This window comes from Homalodisca vitripennis, chromosome X, assembly GCF_021130785.1.
Source record: "Homalodisca vitripennis isolate AUS2020 chromosome X, UT_GWSS_2.1, whole genome shotgun sequence".
NCBI classification, from domain to species: domain Eukaryota; kingdom Metazoa; phylum Arthropoda; class Insecta; order Hemiptera; family Cicadellidae; genus Homalodisca; species Homalodisca vitripennis.
In genome coordinates this window covers 117,078,602-117,102,717 of record NC_060215.1, presented here as the reverse complement: position 1 = coordinate 117,102,717, position 24,116 = coordinate 117,078,602, and the positions used below count along the sequence as shown (strand labels likewise).

The window sequence follows — 24,116 nt, the reverse complement described above, 5'->3', positions numbered from 1 at the left end:
CTGTCTTGATCTTGAGATCTTTGAAAGAGTTACGGCAGGTTTTCCAATGGTTGTAGATTCCGCAAAGAATCCGTATGGCTCGTTTCTGTAAGATCAATACTTTCCATGTTGCCGTGAGAGGGTTCCGCCCCAGACAATTAGTCCATACTTATGTGTGGTTCACATAGGCCAAAATATGCTGTTCTTGCAGTATTGATGTCGGGCAACTTGTTTAAGTCTTCTCATAGCATAAAGGCCAGATGAACAGTGTTTTGCATAAGTTATCTACATGAGGGTCCCACGTAAGTTTTCTGTCAATGGTCATACCAAGCAGTTTCACCTTATCTTCAAGAACTATGTTTTCGAGTCCCACTGTTTTCAGCATTGCTCTTCCAAAAACAGATCTGCTTTGTTTTTGTTGTGTTTGCGACTAGGTCATTGTCTTTACAATATTTATAGGCCTTATGAAGGCTCTGAGCAGAGCGTTCTTTTAAGTTGGCAGTTGTGTCTCCACTTATTATCAGTGTGGTATCAATCTGCAAACATTAAACATGTGCTCAAGTCACCAAGTTGTTGTGGCATGTCGTTGGTAAAAAGAATAAATAGGATTGGTCCTAAAACCGAGCCTTGTGGCACTCCCCGGGTTATTTCCTTTGGACTAGATTTCACAAACTGAACCATGTTGTTTGCTGTGTATTTTATCTCAACCACTTGGCTACGTCCAGTTAAGTAGGATTGGAACCATGATTTAGCTGATCCTTTTATACCAAGTGCATCAAGTTTTGAAAGAATGAGGTCGTGTCCCAAGGAGTCAAAGGCCTTGCTGAAGTCCAGTAGAAGTCCAGTAACTATCTTTCCATCTTCAAGTAGATCAATTACATTTTGTATAAGACTAGTTATTGCAGTTGTGGTAGATTTTCCTTTGACAAATCCATGCTGCTTGTCGGTTAACAGATTGTTGTCTTGTAAGTGTTTTAATAATCTTGCAAGGACCACTTTCTCTATTAATTTAGAGAAAATTTGAAACCAATGATATTGTCTGTAATTTGAGGGATCTGTGGGAGCACCTTTCTTGTATTTGGGGTAGACCTTTGAGCATTTTAAAAGTGCCAGGGAATAGTCCTTCTTTAAAATGATTTATTAATTATACTTGCTAATGGAGAAATCAATTCATAGCGCAGACTTTGATTATTTTGGAGGGAATTTCATCCAGTCCCTGCTGACCATTTAGGTTTAAAAGAGGCAATTATTCTTTGTAGCTCTTCTGGGGTTGGTAGGAGTTAGTTCAGAGAGGTATATGTTGCACCCAGCGATGTTGTTATGTGTAAGTGGGGTTCTTGATATATTGTTTTTTTTCCAGCGCCTCATCAGCAGCACTAACGAAATATATCCATTAAGTTGTTCTGCTATTTCAAGGGGCTTTCTTAGTACTTTTCCATCCACTCTTAGTTGAATTTGACCGTCTTCTTGTCCTTGCTTTTTTCCGCTCTTTATTATAATGTTCCAGATTGCTTTTGATTTATTATGTGCTTTGTCAATGTATTCCTTTGATATCTGCTTTCTCAGTGATTTTAATTTAAGGTCATAAATTTTCTTTGTGGCTGCACAGGTTTCTTTGTCTTCTTTCAGCTCCTGTTTGTTCATATCTTGAAAAGGCTTGCAAATAGTCTTGCTTTAGCATAAGCGCGTCTTTTGTTTTCGTAGATTTTGTGTTTTTTCTTCCTTCTTGGTCTTTTTTTTCTTTTTTGGACAGGCTGTCTCTATATTAGCAGTCAATGATGTAAGGAATTTGTTGTAGGCTTCCTCAGAGTTTTTCAGCATTATGGACCTCGAGCCAGTGGTTTTCTGATAGGAGGTATTTCAAGTGTAGCAAGTTTTCTTCATGGTAAACCCGTGTGATTTGACCTGGTTGAGTTGAGCTTGACCTAGAGGACTTGAAACTACATATTTGGGCCCTGTGGTCAGAAATTCCGGTTTTGTATCACCTCAATTTTGAAATTTGTAATATACTGATTAGTACACACACAGTCAATGGATGTTGCAGTTGTGCCAGTCACTCTGGTAGGAGGTAGGTGAAGTCTTTCAATGTCAAATGAAGCAAGCATTTAATTTAATTTGGTTGTATTGTTGTCAGATTTTAGAGTGTCCACGTTAATATCACCCATGATGATCAGGGGGTTTTTATGAGCTTTAGTTTCTTCTATGATTGCGGAGAGTCGGGACCAGGACCTCATCCAAATTAGCCTTCGGTTGTCTATACAGTCCGAGCAGATACAGTGCACTGTCTGCTTGGCATATTTTGATCATTGAAGCCTCTAGATTTAGCTCCTTGCATTCCTTTAGTAACCTCAATGGGAACTATGGATTTCACTAGGCAGTCTTTCGAGTAGATTGCGACGCCACCCATTTTGTGGTCAGTTCTGCTGAAGTGAGAAAGAAGTGTATAATTAATTAGGTTAGTGATGGTAATTTCAGAAAGATATCACATGTAACAGTGAAAATGTAGTCTACAAATTATCCTGTCAACATTTGCCCTAAAGACTACATTGGAGAAACATCTATGTCACTTAGGCTGAGGATGAACAATCATCGTGCCGATGTTCGACATCAAAATTTACTTAGACCCGTATCTGCACACGCTGTCCAACACAACAAAACCTTTGAAAATTGTTTCTCTCTAATTGGCATCAAGAAGTTTCAAAATTATGACAATAAAGAATACACAAAATTATTACTAAGAAGATATGAACAAGCATAATATAATGGCTCTTCAATCAAAATCACCAGTTGGATTAAATTTGAGACACAGCTAATTTAAATTTATTATTCAAACTTTTTATCTATCTCTGTGTTTAGAAAGGTTACATGTTTAATTTTCTTCTTTGATACCATATGTTTTGTTTTGTTGTTTCCAATGTTTTTATAACCTTCATTTTTATATTTGTTTATATTTTATTGTATACATGCTTTTGATAATGTTACTGAAAAGTAACGAAATATTAAGCTTTTCAAGTTGAAGAAACATGTTTTGTTTTCTTTTATACCTATATATATATATATATATATATATATATATAAATATATATATATATATATATATATATATTTTAATGACCTTGGAAAAATAGTCCTGAGTTTAAACATCGTCATGTATGCAGATGATATTGCCTTATCATTCTCTTCCACAAATTCAAATGATTTGGAAATAAGCAGTTTCTTCAAAACTATATTTTTTTGATTTTATCAATCTTGACATCTCCAACACTCAAGTATAATCGATCAAGACAGCCTTTCTAAAATTCTTCATTTAAGTATTTACGAATTATTACCATTGATGAAAGACTGAACTGGCAACATCATATTGATGCCCTCTGCTTTAAGCTTTCATCAAATGTCTTGGAATAACTAAATATCAGAGTAGGTAAATTATGAAGATATTGTATCACTCCTCAATTTATTTATTTATTTCCAACGGTTCCACCATTTATACATGAGTTTACTTAACTAAGGATAAACTAATCAAGATGGCATACAATGACTAATAACTGTGGTAACAACAATCCTAGTAATAACATACAAAAGTCAATTCAATAATACATCATATAACATAACAACAATAACATAACAAAACTAGTAATGATAACAGACAACACAAGGAAGACATTATGCAATAATTTATAACAATACACAGCAATCATACCAAATAATGCAGGAGCAACTAGCAAAGAGAAACAGAACAATGTATCAATTATGATAATAATAACTTAACAATGAGATAAATATATAAAAACATGCAAGATATAGATATATTAGTCTAGATGTATTGCCATCACACTTCACAACGAGAGAGCGGTCACAGAGGTAGCTCTTCATCCACTGTAGCAGAGGTCCCCAAATTCCATAACCTTCAAGCTTAGCGACAAGTAGACTGTGGTTAATCCTGTCAAATGCCTTGCTAAAATCAAGGTAAAGGCAATCCACCTGGCAAGAGTTATGAAAACTTGACATTATATATTCCTGGAATATCAACAGATTAGTTGTAGTTGAGCGGCCCTTTAAAAACCCATGCTGCTCCAAGCAAATGCGATTTTTGAGCTGGAAGTATATGCTAGCCAGTATGATACTCTCAAAGACCTTAGCCAGAGTGGACTGTATTACTATTGGTCGGTAGTTTCTAACGTCTCCTCTACTACCAGACTTAAACACCGGAATGACAAAACTCTGCTTCAAAGCTGATGGGAAAATCCCCGATGCAAGTAGGCACCTGAAGAGAATAGTTAAGTGAACAGCAAGTACCGGGGCGCAGAACTTTAAAACAACAGGAGGAATGCCATCAGGGCCAGCACTTTTCCTTGCATCAAGCGATTCCAGTTTCCCGAGAACGTCCACAGCTGTTATCAAGCAGCCAGATATGGTTTCATTCCACCCAAACTCAAACTTGGGGATAGGGACGTCTGTGTTGCTAAAGACTGATGAAAAATATTGGGCAAACATTTCACATTTACTATATGGTTCACTTGCTTCCACTCCATCAAAGGTCAGTGCTGGAATACTATGAGAACTCTTAAGTCCGTTAACATGTGACCAAAAAGATTTCATACTCAAGGGTATAATTGAGACTTATTTAGAATATGACATTTTGGCTTGGGGTCTATCTCACATACTCTGTTAAATAGAGATTTTTCCTGTACAAAAGCAAGCTGTATGCTTGTTGGCGTGACTAAGAGACAGGCAATCATGTCGGACTGTGTTTCAAAGTTATAAAATAACATTAGGATCAATATAAATTTATGGAACTGTATTTTTTTACAAGGTTTAATGGGTCTGCACCAAATAATTATAGCGACACATAGCTATAATATTTTAGCTCGAGCAGACCCTAAACAGATGCCTCATCAAACTGCATTGGTCGTCAAATTGCCATATAATGGTATTACATAATTTTTCAGCAAAATCTAAAAAATTATTTTGTTGTAGATAGTCACTACGCAATATCTGAGTTTTCGGGCCAATCATAAAAGTAGGATTAGGCTGTGACTTTATTATCATTACATAATAATTTTTCTTAATATTCCTCTGCTATTCGAATATAATGCTATGTATATGTATATGATTTTTATTAACAATGGAATATGCTTATTCCAAATGTATAACAATAAACTGTATTTTCTTTTACATTTGTGGTACATGGTAATAATGTTTCTTACAATACCAATAATATAGTCTGTGGTTTTGATTGTAGCCTGTTTTTTCACTCCTCGTGATACTTAACTTGATGGCAATTGTAAATATCATAAACCTGCCACTTTAAAGTACTAGAAATCCAGTAAACTGATGCATCAGGTTGTACTATATTGATGTATTTCCAAATGACTGAATCACATTCCACCATGATTGTGCTTTGTTTGTTGCCTTAATATTCCAAATATTCAGTAGGTATAAACATTGGCTATGTAAAGGTTTGCTGAATGTAACTTTAAAATTTTAAACAGAAAGTTTTATACTGCCATTCTTAAAGTGATGTGATTCATTAAGGGTTTGGAAAATTGTTCTATATTCAATTCATAGCCCTGTAAGATAACTTGGCTGAATACAAAAAAGTAGAATTTCTTTTACCACTCTGTGTCATATTGTTGACATGGATGTTTTTTATTCATTTATATTTTAAGGAAATAATATAATTTTCTTAACAAAATTATTTTAATAAATTAAAATTATGTTACTCCCTGAAACTATAACTCCTGTACTTTGTGCATACTGTTAATTTTCACATGTTTATCTTCCATCCGTTTTTATTTGGGCCTGATTACAAAATGGACTGAATTGCCTACTTTAAATGCCTTCAATTTCTCGTAAAGTAATAAAAAAATGTTTTTCTTTTTTAAAAATTTTTTTATTTAAGGAAGTTATCTTAATGAGCTATGAATTTAACATAAATCATATTTTCCAAACTCAAAATCGATTGCTACATCTTAAAGTCACAACATGAATGGGTTGTTTATAGTTTTGCTACCATATACCTTATATGTGTTGTAAGTTTTCTGTGATCTTATCATCACAGACATAGTAGTATCTGTGTTATCAGAGTAATTTCAACTACATTTAAAACTGTAGTTAAAAATTGTTGAATTTTAATTTACTTTTGATTCACAGCAAAGATTTTGAATTCACTGGTGAAATCATGACCCTAGTCCAGTGTGCATGATCTGATTGTATGAAGTAACCCTGGGAGTGATTAGTGAAAATCTGGAATCACAGAATTATAGTGAACCATTATTAAAAGGATGGGCTGTGGATATAGTTTTTTTAAATACTGTATAAAATATGTTTTGAATTTGATTGATTGTGGTGTTTTTTATTTTCTGGTAATTTCAATGATTCAATTAATTATATATGCATTGTTTATCCGTTCAAAATGTAATTGTATATCACAGGTATTGCCAAGTCACAGTATCAGGACTTGATGGGGCTGTTAGAGTCATGTGACTACATGATGAGGGCTACCCCATTCAGGAAGTACCGACCCTCTGTTGAATCATATCGGGGCCATTATGATAGATGGTAAGTGCTATTGTTATACAGTTATGTAGTAATTTTTAGTGTAATAATTTAATTTTTGTAGTAGTTTTTGGTGAGTGGATAGCTTTTAGGGGCTGGTTTTACCCGCTATCTTACTCCTGTACTCTTTCCTCATGCAATTATGAGTCAGCGCTCAGACAAGACAGATTGCATAGTGATAGTGTTCCAGCCTTATTTAGCATAGTTTTAAGTTCGTGCTAACCACATTTTGTGTACTATTTAACTCTGTGCTTTGCTTTCATTTGAAGGTGTTTAATATTCACAGTTTACTCTTATTTGGTGATTTGTTTGGTTTTTATTTTTATTTTTTTTATATATTATCATCATGGTCAACTGTGACATCTGTGCAAAATCTATAACCTCTAAACAGCCTAAACTGGTGTGTAGTTACTGTCAAAAGGAGTTCCATGGAACTTGTCTGAGAATGAGTAAGGCTGATTTGGATTGTATAACTTGTGAGGGCCTAGTCTGGAGGTGCCAGCCGTGCAGTGTAACGAGAAGGAGGAGACTAAGGTTCGATTCCGAAGCACAAGAAGGTAAGCTGACTCTTGAGGACATAAAGAGAAAAATACAGGAAATAGCCGAAGGCCAGCAAAAGCAGGAAAAGAGTTTTAATGAATCATATGAGTTTATAACTCAAAAAGTAGAGGAGAATAATAGAATCATACAGGAGCAAAACAAATCAGTTGAAAAGTGTCTCAAAATAATTGATGAGCTATGGGAGGAGAATGAAAAGTTAACTCGAAAGGTAGCTGAGTTGGAACACCATGTCGAGGATATAGAACAATATTTCCGAGCCAACGCAGTTGAAATTCACAGCATTCCGATGCAGCAGCATGAGGACAGGAAGAGGGAAAAGCCCTGGACGTAACTATCACAGACTATGATTGACGCATGCCATCGACTAGGTAACAAAGTGGGACCCAACAACACTCCACCGGGCATTATTGTAAAGTTTGTGAGGCAAATGGACAAGGAGGAGTTTATGAAGAAACGTAGAATCAAGAGAGAACTGTCCGAGGCATATGAACATGACCATGAACCAAGCAGTGTATGTGAACGAAGCCCTGACACCGGTGAGGAGGCGGCTTTTGGCGGCGGCATGACAGACGAAGAGGGAAAAATGATACAAGTATCTATGGGTTCGTGGCGGAAAAATTTCCTACAAAAAGACGATGGAACTGATGGGATTCAGGTGATATGCCAAGCTGACATAGGTAAATTGTAATTTACTTTTCCGTAAAATTAAATCAAGGATTAAATACATTTATTTCTAAAGAAATATCACTCAATATTAAGTGTAATTTATGTATTAATTTTTTTTTTTTCTTGATCAGTATTGTATTCTCATTTTATGCATTGAATGCATATTCATCCTTAAAATATTTTAAATAAACTATGTTAGTATTAATATTATTTTAATATTCAATAAATGATCGATTTGTAGTAATTCATCAAAACATACGAAGTTTGAGACAAAATTTTGATACTTTTGTTGTTGAGTTGAATACAAATTACACTTTTCCTGATATTATAATTTTGTCTGAAATATGAATAAACACCAATGAAAGAGATATTTACAAAATACCAAACTACAACCAAATAACTAAATGTAATGATGACTACAGAGCTGGAGCTGTAGCAATTTATATTAATAATCATTTTCAAAATGTTAACTGTAAGCCAATCAAACAATCATGGCTGACTGCCTACAGTCAAAGTGAAGTGGGGTCCCAGTTTAAGTGTTCTAAAGTGTGTATTTTTAATAGCAGATATCTACTCCCTTGTGTAGAAACATACCTGGAGTTTTTGTTTTGTTTATTGTTCTCTTAGGACAAGAAACTTATAAATTGCACGTAGTCCTGTAAGAACCTATGCGCTGCTTCCGGAGTGACAGGATATTCAGGATGGGTAAGGTTAGGGAGTAGGGGCCACCTCCTATCGAGATCCATGAGGAAGAATTAGGGCACTACATCTCAAAGTCATGTCTCCCAGTAAGAAGGGGAGGCCAGCTCTGAACCAGCCTCTCCACTCAAAGCAGACAGGGGGTGGCATACCCTTGTTGAGGTTAGCAAGAACCTATGATAGTTAGGGAACAAATCCCACCAACTCCAAGTATTCTCCCACAGTAGACTAGACCTATCGAATTGCCCATGAACCCCAGAATCTCAACATTTGTGGTTAGTGATGTGCCGCTCCTGGACATCCATAAGGTTGCCCAGATTTAAGTGACACATCGGTTTTTGCTGTGCCCAGTGGTGGGTTCAACTGGAAGATATAAACCAGCCAGAAGTGATTCCCTGAAGTTACTGTCAGTCCATTCCACTATAAAAACTAACAATCTATTTCAAGAACTTTTGACCAAATAAGTAGCTGATATTTTGACCTACTTATCACAAGAAACCTAGAACAATCAAGATATTTTATTGAATTCGGTCTTAGAAGAACACAAGAATATTATTTTCTTATAATAAAGGGACTAATATCTCTGACATTAAGAACTATTTTCAAACAACAATTACTGAAATTCACCAAAACCAGAGTGACGTCACAGCCAACTCATAGCTGTTATATACATCAACTTCCAACACAACACCAGCAGACCACCAGGTGACAGACAGCTAGAGTAAGTGTGTCAGGCAGCCGGGAACACTAACCTCCAGTGCTGACAATGTTTCTGCTGATAAGTGACCTCAGACATCTGCTTGCTATTTATTGCATATCCGAAAGCTTGACTGTGAATTTTCTGCTTTACTCATACTGACTATCCTATACTTAAATTTAACAACACATTGGTTGTTCTTATTACTGAATATAAAGGCCACAAAGTATCCATGTGGTAACTGTGGCATTGGAGTCAAATTTTCAGGCATAAAATGCACAGGTTTATGTGAAAACTGGTACCATGCAGGATGCCAAAATTTCATAGAAAAGAACTTAAAAAATGGACTCCTCAATATATTGGAGAATGGAAATGTTCACACTGTAGGACAGACAGCAAACCACACCAATCAAACCAAGTATTAACTGACCCATCGTCCCTAAATAGTTCAGACACCATTCAAGAACTAAATAATAGTGTAATCAAAAACAATTTACTTGAAAATTCAAGCAGTCAAGAAGATAAACTGGAAGTGGCTGCCAAAATAGGATCTACTTTAGTTTTAGAAAATGAGCTCTTAAAAGACGAAACACTCAAGCTAAGGACCAAATTAAGCATTATGGAGGAAAAATTTGAGGAAATGGAAAATGAAGAAAAGAAACACATTGATAAAATAGAACACTTACTTCAACTAAATGCAGATGTTCAAGCTCAACTCACCGAAGAGAAGAACCTTCACCCAAAAACACAAATTGTTTATGAGGAACATAATTTAAAACTGAGTCAACTCATGTAAACAAAATAGCAGAGCTTGAAAAAACTATTTCCTTACTGCAAAATAAAATAAAAAGCCAAGAAATTAAAAGCTCTATGACACAGACCTCCTCCAATGAAGAAATAATTAAGAAAACACCACAGATCCATGCCACATCCCTGATACTAGAAATGTCTAACATCAAAACCAAACTTGATCAGTTGACAATGGCTATTAAGACCTCAACTTCAGGATACAGCCAAACCTCCCAACAAAAAGTGACAAATGTGACAGATTGCAGCCTCTCCCCGACCTCAGGAACCAGTCAAACCTGCTATTAAAAAAACTGAATAGCAACTTGACAGAATACAGCAGCAAATCTCTGACCTCAGGAACCAGCCAAACCTGCAATAAAAAACTGAACAGTACTTTGACAGAATTGATCAACCCCCAGACAGGCCAACATTTCAACCCAATACCTGGATAAAGACAAACCAGAAGGAAAACACTGAACCAACATCCCTTGATTAAGGTCTATGCTAAAACTCCAACTCAGCTACAAGTTATTGGCAAACAACACAAGCCAAAGAAGAATGTATTCAGCATTTCTCTGCAAGTCTCAAAGCATTTACATAAATAACTAAAGTCAGCAAAAGTGGCCTCAGCACCCATTGAAGCACCCGCCCCAGTAACACCCACCTCTGTGCCATCCACTTTGATGAGGACGGCATTACTGCTACTAAACTAGGACCCTCTAAAACCTTTGCAGAATGTTATGAAAAAAAATTTCAAGACCAACTATTTTAAAAATCATCTTCCAGCTGCAGATATGAACATCTAACCTTTTTTAGCATCAGGCAACAGATAACAGTACTCCACCAAAACATTAGGAAGCTTGAAAATAAGAGACCACCTAGATCAATTTTGACTGAAATTAAACCTACCATAGTAGTGCTGACGGAACATGGTCTCTCAGAGATGGACTTAAAATCAACAGGAATATCAGCGTATAACCTAGTGTCACAATTTAGCAGAGCTCACAACGACTACGGAGGTGTAGCAATATACCAGAGGAAAGATGCCGACATCGATTTAGAGCTAGCAACTTCAAATCACAGCGAAGAACTTGTTTGTGAACTCGCCGCCACCACATTTAGAATAGGCAGCTCAAAATTAACCATAATTGGGATATACAGACCCCCACAAGGTAACCTGGACGAAGCGTTAAATGCCCTATCAAATTCCCTATCGCAATTAATCGAAGAACTCCAACCCCATAACCACAAGTTAATAATCACTGGAGACATCAACATCAGTAGTCTGGTGCCTAACGAAAGTGATGAAGACCCTTGCCCTACACGACATCACAAGTCTGAACCTCCCTGCCACTAGAATAACCCATACTTCATGCACTTCTATCGACTGCATCTGCACAAACATACCTCCTGACAATGTTGAAGTGACTGTTCTAGACACAGGCGTATCTGACTATAAAGGCCGACTTCGTACATTAAACATCGCCAAGAATAAAGCCCAAAACAGTACTAAATTAGGGAGGCAGATGAATTAAAAAATCACTGGATCGACTGAAAATAAATCTTTCAACCCATTACTGAAGAAGGATTTACAATGTTTTTTACACATCCTGACAATGGAACTTAACGCAGCATGCCCTGTAAAGAAAATTAAGCAAAGAGGAACGAACAGAGTGCAACAGTTCACAGACAGAAAATCAATACAGTTAAAATATGACTATCTCAACTCTCTTCTTAGGTATGAGCTAACTGGGCGGACAGAGGATAAAACCTTCATGGCCAAGAGGAAGAAGTGTTATGAGCTTAACCTAAAGCAAGCTAAACAAGCAGAAGCAACCCAAAACATTCTCCAATCGGGCAACAAGTCTAAAACTGTCTGGCAGATAATAAACCAAGAAAGAACAGCAAACCGAGGCAAAAAAGAAGTCCAGCCCATGAAACTAGTAACTGCAGGCAAAGTACTATACGAACCTAATGAAATTGCATAGGAATTTAATACATATTTTGCTAGTATAGCTGAAAACACATTAAAAGCAAAGAAACAGAACACCAAAAGTAAAGCAATAACTAGTACACCATCCTCATTACAACAGAATCTGACTTTCTCACTGACAAACGAACAAGAAGTTAAAGATACAATAGCTAAGCTAAAAAACAACGCCTCCTGCAGTACTTATGAAATCTCGGGAAAAATGGTAAAGCACTGTATGGATTCTGTTCTAGGACCACTGACTACTATTATTAACAGGTCTCTTGAAACAGGAATATTCCCATCTGCTCTTAAAGAAGCTAAAGTGTACCCAAAGTTAAAGAAGGGGGACAAAACTGAAATTGGAAACTACCGCCCCATTTCAATTATTCCTACCTTCTCAAAAATACTGGAAAAGATTGTATTGAAAAGACTTCTGGACCAACTAATGGAGTTAAACCTTCTAACCAACAGCCAACACGGATTCATCAAAGGAAAGTCTACAACCACAGCCATGATAGATCTTGTAGAGTATATTATAGATTATCTTGACAACAGAAATTTCACAACAGCATTACTACTGGATTATTCCAAAGCATTTGACTGCATAGGACATAAGATAATTCTAGATAAACTTGAAGGGCTGGGAATAACAGGCACTCCTAAAACCTGGTTTGAGAGCTATCTCATAGGACAAAGCCAACTAATGGAGCTGAACCACACTACTAATGGAGTGACACAGACAGTTTGATCAAAACCGCAACCATTGACTAGGGGAGTCCCTCAGGGATCTGTGCTCGGCCCTGTCTTGTTTATACTCTTGACCAATGACTTCCCTGACTATGTAAAAGAATTCAGCTTGGTAGTTATGTTTGCAGATGACACAACCCTCCTGCTCCAAAGTGAAACCGCAGAATACCTCAGCATAAATGCCTATATAGCTTTAAATATAACCTATAACTACTGTTCTTCAAATGACCTAGCTACAAATCCATCCAAGACGAAGCAGATTAACTTTGGAGGAAAGGGGAGACAAGTTCCTGTGCTGCCTGATAAGTAATGAAGAGGAAACCAAGCTTAGACTAAAACTCAATCAACCATAAATGACAATCATATATTATTACCATGTATCATATATATATTCTGACACATAACTGCTCTCAATGTTCATGTTAATAAAGAGATTCTTATTCTGAAAGAGATTCTGATTCTAAGCCATTGCAGTTGAAATCAGCAGATGTGTTATTGATGTCATTTATGTTTTGTAAAAAAGAGTTTCATATGAATGAATGAATGAATGTTTATTCCATCAACTGTACATGAAATACACTTAAAATTAATGACAATAGTAAAGCATTAAACAGAATTGTTTTGAAAACAATAGTTTACTAGTTATCTAGCTAAGATATTACTTAAATAATTAATAAGGAATAAAGCCTGCATGGGCATTCAGCCTGTGCGCAAGCTTCAGTTGATACTCGCAATATACAGATTATTTTTTAATTCAGCTGATGTTTTCATAGATGAAATGAGAACTCATTTTATTGATTCATGCAATATTTATAAAAGAATTAGAAATGTGTTATTTATAGGCGATATAAGCATTAATATCTTGGATATATTTAATGATTCTGTAAATAACTATAAAACTCTGGTTGCTGTAAATGGGTTTAAATGTTTAATACAGGAGCCAACACGAGTTACGGAACAGTCTGTAACTTGTATAGATCATGTGTATAAGAGAGTATCTGATAAGAATAAGATTGTTATAGAAGTGTCTGTGATACACGCAGGCATGACGGACCATTCAATGTTGAATGTGATTGTTCAGGTTTTTTGGTGGAGGAGTCGGGTGAGGCGAGTCTGTGGAGTCTGTGTGTGTGGAAGTGGGGCTGATTGGACTGATGTCTACAACCAGACGAATGTGTCTATTGCATGTGATGAATTCTTAAATGTGTTATGTGAATCATTGTTGCAAAGTAAAGTGGAAGTAGCAGAAAATAAGATATTGGGGGCTAAAAACCCATGGATTAATGATTTTATTTGCTCAAAATTTAAGAGGATAAATCTCATTTTTAAACTAGTTTAGAAACACTCACATAATGAAAAACTGAAACAGTATTACTTAAAATTTAGAAAAAAATTGCAGAAAAAAATAAGGGAACGAAAGGAGAATTTTTTTATGAAAAAATTTAATAGCTGCAACGTTAATTCTAAAGCAACATGAAAAGTGTTAAATTAAATAACTGGTCAAACTAGACATTCTAATCAAGTAGTAACACTAGAAATTAATGGCATACCTGTTGTTGATTTCTTATCTGTGGCAAACTGTTTCAATTACTATTTTTTAAATATAATCAGTAATCTAGATTTACATAATATTCAACCTCAACAATTTTCTTTAATGCACTACAAGAATCAGTTTTCGAATAAATATGTGGTAAATTCAGTTTTTATTATTCCAGTTTTACCTGAGAGATTGGCAAGTGTAATTAAATCTTTAAAAAATAACACATCACCTGGATTGGATAGTATCAGTTCATTCTTACTAAAACAATCTTTCCTAAAACCATTGATGTCCTGTTGTACTTAATTAATTTAAGTTTTAATAGTGGACTCTTTCTAACACAATTAAAAAATGCAGTTGTTATACCAGTTTTCAAAAGTGGGTCTAGATTTAAAAGCAGCAATTATCGTCCGATTTCCTTACTTTCATGCTTCTCGAAGATCTTTGAGAAACTAATGAAACAGAAATTGTTAAAATTTTTGGAAATGACAAATCTTTTAGTAATAACCAGTTTGGTTTCAGATCTGGAATGAATACAGAGAATGCTCTTTTAAATGTTATGTCAAATGTAAATGATGCTTTGAATGAAGGGAAATGTGTTAGTGGCCTTTTCCTTGATATAAAAAAAGCTTTTAATCAAATTTGGTAAAAATATTTGGCGAAAAAAATATAAATAATCAAATTTTATTATCAGATAATAAAATTTGATTATTTATATTTTTTTCGCCAAATATTTTTACCAAATTTGATTAAAAGCTTTTTTTATATCAAGGAAAAGGCTACTAACACATTTCCCTGTTTAACTAAGTAAAATGTAAGTTAAAGGAACCTCCTATTAGGCAACAATTTAATTATTGACTTGTATGTGAGAATATGTGTATGTGTATATGCATATATATATATATATATATATATATATATATATATGTGTGTGTGTGTTTTGTGTGTGTGTGTGTGTGTGTGTGTGTGTGTGTGTGTGTGTGTGTGTGTGTGTGTGTGTGTGTGTGTGTGTGTTCAAAGTTCAAAGTTCAAAAATGCTTTATTCACAAAAAATTTGTTTTACATATGGGCATTACATTATCCCATGCGCTCAAGCGCGTGCGGGATGACAAATCATTATTACTGTTCAATATTGCAAACTGTATATGAGCCAGTCTTTTGGAATTCATTACATTACAGCATTAACAAACATTAATCTTAATATTATCAACCGCACTAATCTGACATAATGAACACTGAAATTATCAATAACCCAAATACATGCCAAGATCTACAATAGTGTTCCCTAATTTAATTCTCCTATAAACTTCCACTTTCTATTACTTTACTTCAATTTACTCACCACACATCATTTATATTAGTTTTATATTTTTAACAAAGACCATCAACCTAGACTGTATAAATCATTGATAGATTTATAAATAAACAAAACCAATTTTTAACTATTTTGTAACAATAATTAACATCTTATAAACATCTAGGAATTCATAACAATAATATAAAACATTATTTCCAATCAACAACAATAAACTTTAAATAAATAACAATAACATATAACAAACTTAAGATCTATTTAACGAAAATATACTTTGAACAAACAACAACAATATATATACATCTCCACGTAACAAAAGCAGACCAGAAATATAAATATATATAAAAGAAATAAAAACAGTAAGTTTGTGTTTATTAAGAAATATTCATGCAAAATATTATGAGTATTCCACGATATATTGACGCGCTTTCATTTTTACCTTCGGCTTTGTTTCAAAATAAATCGCATTGCCACAAAACTCCACAAAACCATTAAATATCTTTGGTCCCAAGTAGTAGAATTGATGCCTGTTCCTTTCTTTCCTTATATCAGGTACTTCCAATATTATATTTAGTGCAGACCGTGTAGTCCTAACATTTTCTTTAATTTTAAATTGATGTAAGTATTTGTGTACATACATTATTATACTGTACACATAAATCTGATTAAAAGTGAATATATTTTGTTCAAAAAACAAGTGGCTTACTCTATCCATTCGTCTTAGCCCATATAATATTCTAACAGCATTTCTATGAGATATGATAACAGGTTTTAGCAATGTATGAAAGGCCCCACCATAATGTATTATACCATATCTAAGGGTACTCTCTAACCACGAGCTATATAGGTTTTTGAGTTGCTCCAAACTTAGATAATTTCTCATATGGTATAGAGAGTAATTTATTTTATTTAATTTTTTCCCTAAAATATTTATATGATGGTTCCATTTCAAATATTGATCTATGTGGAGTCCAAGATACTTAACATAGTCAACAAACTCAATAGTAGCACAGTCACATCTATAAATACAAGTGTGTCTATGACAGCGCAAATTAAAATAATTTTGAATTTCAGTTTTTTCTTTGTTTTGATCAAAAAATGAGATGCATTTCGATTTTGAAGCATTAATAAGCATTTTATTTTCTATTAACCAATCTGAAATTTTTTTTAAATCTTTGTCTAATCTTATTTTTAATATATCTTTATTGTATGCTGAGCAGACCAACGCTGTATCGTCTGCATATGCAAACACGTTAGAAAATAGTTTTAGCTCTAAGAGATCATTTATATACAACAAAAATACCAATGGTCCAAGCACCCCTCCTTGAGCCGTTCCATAATTTAATTCTAAAACATTACTCAATACTCCATTTATTTTAACTGTTTGTTTTCTTTGTTTGGAAAAAGATTTTAACCATAAAAGAGCAGCACCACCGATTCCACACCGTCTGAATTTATTTATTAATATATTTATATCCAACACGTCAAACGCTTTACGAAAATCAAGGTACAAAGCAATTGTATACATATTTTTATCCACCGAGCTAGCTATAGAACTTACATGTCTCTCTATGGCCATATCTGTCCCTCTAGCTGGTAAAAAACCATATTGATTCCTAGAAATTAAACCTCTCTCGGTTAAGTATAAAAGTAATTTCTTCTTTATTAACGATTCAAATAATTTAGCAATGGTGCTAATCAGAGATATAGGTCTGTATGAGGATACGTCCTCCCTGCATCCAGACTTGAAAACAGGCACAACTGTGGCAATTTTTAATCTGTCCGGAAATACCCCCTGTTGTAATGACTTTTTAAAAATATCATATAGGAGCGGTAAAAATATTGTTACATTTTTCTTTATTGTAATACTATTAATCCCATCTAACCCACTACTATGTTTACTTTTCATATTTTTTAAAGCCTCAAGTACTTCATCGTAACTTATACTAAATTTATTTAAATATATTTCATAATCTGTATATTGTTCAAAGAAAACATCACTGCCGAAGTCATTACTCTTTAACTCTTGGACGGCATTTACAAAATACTCATTAACCTCTTAATGCCCACTACATGATGCATGCAGTATATAAAAAAAAATATTTTATGCTAAAAGTTACTTTAAATGGTACTTAGATGACCTGTAATTTTTTTCAGATTTTTAAATTTACTATTTAACCAAATTTTTGGGTAAGTGCCAAATCTGGCACATTGGGCAATAGAGAAAATAGTGCACTTTAGAGAAAGTAAACAGGACATAAGAAAAAACTAATAGTATATTGCTTCATAATTACAGTATATTTAGAATTATAAGTAAAACACATTACTACACAGTATAAGGAGCACCTTACAAGTGGAAATCCACAAAACAGTTCTTTCCTTTGTTTAGGCAGAGGTGAACTTTACACTTTTCACACATAATGGATGATTTCTGCTTGCAGAAGGGATGCTTGCATCTCTGCCTATCTTCGACAACAGATGGCCAATGTCCAACTCCATCTTTTCTAACATCTGGTATAGGGATATTGACACATGGACCTTTCTTCTTTTTCTTTGAAAATTCGTTCTCTACCCTGTCTGTTGATGGCCTTCCTCTTTTTATTGGGTCAGCTCCTAAGTTACAAAGAGACTCGGCCACCTCACACACCGGAAAGCTAGCAAATCCATTACTCCCTGCTTAGCAATTCCATTATGTTGACAGTCTCGTCTGAAGAGAAGCCATCCATTGACAATACTTACGTCAACAAAGTGGAAGAAAAACCTCAAATAAAAACTTCCGAGATCTTAGATTAATTCGGTAGTAGTGATAAGTCCATCTAGAAGGTCCACTCCCCCCATGAACTTATTGTATGTTGTAACGATTTTAGGGCAAGTGACATCAATCTGCTCACGACCTTTAGAGTCAAAGCGTTGCACAGTGTTGATAGGGCAAGCAGACTCAAAGTTGACGCAAGAGACACCCCTCGATTGTCTAACCATTTTACAGCCCTAATTTTTACCCCATCAATTGTTGCCCTCTTTTTCCTCATAAGACCCACGGCCTTTCTTTTTCATTTCTTGGTCAGATGAAAACAACAAGCCTGGAAATCGTCCTAGTCGAATGGTCCCGAGGGATTGGAAACCAATATTTGCTAGAGTCACTAAGAGAGCTGGTGATGAGTACCAGTTATCAAAATAGATTAAGAATTTTGTTTTCATTACGAGGCAAGTGTTCAACCAGTCGTAAAACAACATTTGGAACTAGCTCCAATGTCAGGTAGGGAAGTAGCAGGTAGTATGCGACCAGTGTAGATCTCAAAATTGTGAATCAGACCCTTGCTGTCACAAAAGTACAAACAGTTTGTATCCCCACTTGTGGGGTTTCATCGGGTTTGTACTGTTTTAGTAAAGATGTGCCTTTGAAGGGCACAATCTGTTCATCAACACAGAGCATTTGTTCCTCAATAGGAATGTTTTTGAATTTGTTTTGAAGAGCATCAACTAGTGGGCGGATTTTAAATAGCCTATCTTTGTTTGGATCATTCTGTAATGGCATGTGATCATTGTTATTGAAGTGCAAGTTGCCTTCAGTTCCTCCCATCTGTTACGTGACATAACATGTGCAACCTTTTCTACTCGTGTATTTCCATTCCAATACATCCTACTCCTAGGTAGACCATAAATGCTCATGTAGATGCAAATGCCTATAAACTGCTCTACTTCCTTCTCTGAGGTATTCAAGGGTTTATTTCGGATTTTTTTTGGACACTATACAAGTTTGACTGAGTAGCAATCAAAGTTAAAAGGTCATTGTCAAAAAAATCTTTGAAGTAGTCAACTGGAGACTGAAGTACATGTTCGTTCGTTACTTAATTCTAGCATTGGCGGAGAAGGTTTTCTCACTGTTATCTGGATTCACTTCATTCCAAGCAGGTGCTGGTTTTTTTGGAATCTTCTTTTTTGTGGCTGTAGACGTTGAGGGATGTTCTCTTCGTCTTCATCTGTGACATCACTGGAGCTCGCTGCATTGTTCACTGAAACAAAAAACAAACTCGCTGTTGCCTTGCTTTTTTTCAAACCACAAAAAAGTATGTATTTCACACTAAAATAAATAACATATTGAGGTCTTTACTAGTATATAACAGCACCGCTGAAACAATTTTCTATACAGCCTAGTGTAACATAATCTGAATTATCCTAACCCGTGTGCATTAAAAATGGTGCTGTCATAACAAGAAAAGACATATAATAAACAGAACATAGCCTATTAGTATTGAATATAAATTTAGATTAGTAAGTATGAGCCTAACTAAGTTAATTATGGAATTAATGGTATAAATAAAACTTACAAAATAAGGCTAACTTGTTCTTTTTGTCACGGCCAGGGGTGTAATCTGGATCCTCATCTGAGTCATCCACCAAACTGTCTTCACTGTCATCGGGGGGTAAAAGCGAAGTTGTGTTGTTATGTCTTCTTAGTCGACAATGTGACATCTGACAAAAATAAACATTGTTGTACAAAAAGCTTGTAGGTTGACTTTAATGCCCAATGTGCCATTTTTGGGACGAACTGAAAAACTGCAGTTTTACAGTTGTGCCCAATGTGACAAATTTGGCACAAACCTAAAAAAGCATCATAAAACATAAACTAGACATATTTTATGAACTAAAACTACTGTAACACACTTTCAGTTAACTATGTAAACTAGACCATATTTTATAAAAAGGGTACTTACTTTTTTCTGCTAAATACAGGTATGAAGACTTAGAGGTTATGAAGAATTGGTGTTTACTGTGTATGGTAGATCTGCTCACTGGCTGTAGTTCACATAACTGCCACCAGGCAACAGCACAGTACAGTAAATTATTGAAAATAGTTCCATATGTGTCACAATGGGCATTTAAGGTTGTAATTTTCATTCTGACACTATACTACATGCATAAAATGGGTATGTGACAAATTTGGCACAGTGGGCGTTAAGAGGTTAAAAGTATTGGCAACAATAAACGCATTATCTTCAGATACGTGAAGCAGTGTGCCATTTATTCTTATCGTATCTAGTGTTGCTTTCCTGGACCTTAAAATCTTTTTTATCACACTCCAATATTTTTTTGTATCCCCATGGCAGTCCCCTATCAAAGATGAATAATACTTCCTCTTCGTTTCCCTAATCTGCTTTGTTACAACCTTTGATAATTTTTTATATTCCGAATTTAAAAATAAATTACTTCTATCTTTCGCATGCATTTTATACAATTTATTTTTCCTGTTTATCAAACGTAGTAAGTTATCATTTACCCATTCACATCTTTTCCTATTTTTACTGTTTACCACTTTTAGGCTACTGGCATTATTATGGCAATAATTATATATTTCATAAAATATTTTCACACATTCATTTACATCTATAGTATTATATACATTACTCCAATCAGCTAACATTAATTGCCTTTGAAATATATTATAGTCTAGTACCCTAACATACCCAGAACAATAACCTTTCCACTTTGCGCCAGATACACTAACATGTAATGCACAATGATCAGTGATTCCTATGTCATTTACATTGCATTTTATACATAAACCTCTCGAATTTCTTATTAAAACATGATCCAGTGAAGAGACAGACGTATTTACAATTCTAGTAGGAACTTTAACCAGGTTTTCAAATCCATAGGAACTTATTAAATTCAAATAGTCTTTCCCTGAACCATTATTCCGTAAAGTACATACATTAAAATCTCCAATAATAATCATAGGATCTCTAGTGACCTCAAGTATACTTCTAAATTCATGTTTAAATTTATTATAATGAAATTTACACTGGCGGTAGATACCATAGACAGCTAGCTTAGTATTGATATTTCCAAAACTAAGATCAATGTTTACATTTATTATTTCAGCTGTGTTGAGAAGCAGAAGGTTGTAGGAATAGGACAGGGCAGAGTCCACGTAGATAGCAACTCCACCTGCAGCGTTATCAGGCCTGGGCTGCAAAAGCATGTCAAAACCTGGAAGTTGATACCGGTTCTCCTCTCCAGACTTGATCCACACCTCTGTTAAAATTATTAGTGCATATCTGATGTTAGTTGAATTTAAATAAATCACCAGTTCATCAAAATGTTTCCTTACACTCCTTATATTAACACAAATTATGTCAATGTCTATTAACATATTGTTGATCCTCTTCAACTGCTAATCCACGATATGCCAATCACGTAATTGTCTATCTGTTTTGAAAACTGCCGAAAGATAAATTTTCAATGTTCTGGCCGGCCAGCTTACTTAAATCAGCCAGTGTTGATATTTGATGCCGCTGCATACCTTGCGATTTTCTAACAAAAATCTTAGCATCTGCGGTCCAGACATACGCATACCCCAGGTGCTTGAGCTTTTTCGCATGAAATAGAACATTTTTATAATAGGGAGTGAGGTGTTCATTTACATAAACATTCGTATCCGGACTGTTTCGCACAAAGTTGTTTGACTTGATTTTTGCAGCTTTAGCCTTCTTAAGCACAGCATCACGTTTCTGTCTGTTAGAAAACTGTACCACAATAGGTTTTGGACCCTTAGTTCGTTTGGTAGGGACTCGATGCATGGCCTGAATATCTGTATGAAAATCAATAGGTTCCTCCACTATGGTTGACAGATGTTTAATAACATCTACCATCTGTTCATTAGCAGCTTCAGGGACACCTTCTATTAGAATATTTTTATTTCTACCATACTGTTCCAAATTTTCTACTTTTAATTGCAGTACACTAATGTCGTTTTTCAAGTTTTTATTTTCAGACATAATTTCATCCTGGTTTTTTTCTAATATTTTAATTTTGTTTATAGCTTCAGTTAATTTTCCTTCAAGGCTGTCAACCTGGGCTGAGATGAAATTTATAGATTCCTTTAAATCCTCTAATTGCTTGCCAACATTTTTTTCATGGACAGTAAACTGTTTTTTAATTGTATCCTCCATTTTAGAAAGAAAATCTTTGTGCAAATCACTAATTAACTCCTGAGAAGAATTTGTATCCTTATTCTGTGACTTACTTGCAATGCAGTTTTTGCATTTCCATGCATCTCTTCTTTTTACTCCATAACGTCTCCATTTGTCTTCTTCCACTTCAGCGCATTCAAAATGATATTTAAGTAAACAAATTGAGCACTTCACAAAATCAATTTCTTCAGGGATCGGGTCATTACAGGTAGAACAGGAATCTTTATCAGACATCTTGATAACTGGGAGCACTGATTAAAGACGTCCTTCCTCCACGGCGACTGACTGGCCGTGTGCGTGTGCGTGTGCGTGTGCGTGTGTGTGTGTGTGTGTGTGTGTATATATATGTACATACTTTGTTCAATAATAAAAGCATTAATTGTTAAGTAATTTTTTATATTTTGTTATTCTGTGTATTTAAGATTAATTTTTAGTTTGTATGTATTTCGAGTTTTGCTTTACTTTTTGGTCAGGCTTGGCAAGGACATTTTTTTGATCTAAGTTTTTTATGTAAAAGAGTCTTATTTATTTATGTATTGATGATTGTATTTAAGAAATTGCTAAAGTATTTTGCAAATTGAGAAAATAAAGAATTTATTATTGTTTATTATTATATAGTACAGAAATAAACAGAATTAAAAAAAAAAAAAACAAAAAAAACAACTGGAGAGTAAGTTGAATTCTGTTTAAAAATATCTAATGACAAAATATTTTTACAGCAGTATGGTTTATACCAGTTTAACGTGGCTTGAAGAGATTTTATCAACCAAAACCCGCATGTCAGATAACACTGAATGAAAGTGAACAAATTTAGCATGAGAGGTAATAATGAAAGATAAAGAGAACTCTTTATTCATGAACATTGAGAACAGAATATTTGTCACATCATAGAATAGTACAAAGTCCAAATTGGTTACATTACAAGAGAAGAAAATTTAAACAAGAGGGCAAAATTTAAAGGTCAAGGATGCAATATAATTCTTCTATGGTGTAGATTGACTTCTTCACCAGCCAGTCATGTAGTTGTCTTTTCATTGTCTTCGGGTTGCAACTTTTAAGGTCCTTGGGAAGTTTGTTGAAAAGCTTGGTTCCAGCAAATGATGGCTTTTTGGTGTAGAGAGTAGTGTTGGCTAGAAGATGATATGTGTGAGCTCTTCTAGTTTGATAAGCATGTACCTCTTCATTTCTTAACAGATTTTGTTTTGAAGCATAAATAATCAACTCCATTATGTAGATTGAGGTGACTGTAAGGATGTCTAGGTCTTTGAAGGCTTCTCTACAGCTGTCGAGGAGAGAGAGGCTGGCCATAACCCTTATTGCTCGCTTTTGAAGAATTAATACCCTCTGGAGATTACCAACTGAGGAGCCACCCCATAGGGTGATTCTGTATCGAAGATGAGATTCAAAAAGGGCAAAATAGGCAATCCTTAAGGCGGATGGTGTGCCAGTTGCTTTAATTCTTCTAAGGGCAAATATGGCACAGCTTAGTTTTGAGCAAAGATTATCTATATGGCAGTTCCACGACAGACATTGGTCAAGAAACACTCCAAGGTGTTTTAGTTCATCCACTCTCTCTAAATCAGGTGGTCCTGATATGTGATCTTTAAGCCTTCCCACTGCAA

The 24,116-nt window shown here is 34.8% G+C and overlaps 1 protein-coding gene across 2 annotated transcripts in view; it reads left to right on the top strand.

The window, feature by feature from the left end:
• Positions 1-24,116, top strand: part of LOC124369822 (vacuolar protein sorting-associated protein 13) — a 249,003-nt gene that overhangs the window by 10,965 nt on the left and 213,922 nt on the right. For both annotated transcript variants that reach the window (XM_046827945.1, XM_046827944.1), the window contains exon 4: positions 6,414-6,540. In XM_046827945.1, coding sequence (XP_046683901.1) covers positions 6,414-6,540 — 127 coding nt within the window. The remainder of the gene's footprint in view (positions 1-6,413; positions 6,541-24,116) is intronic.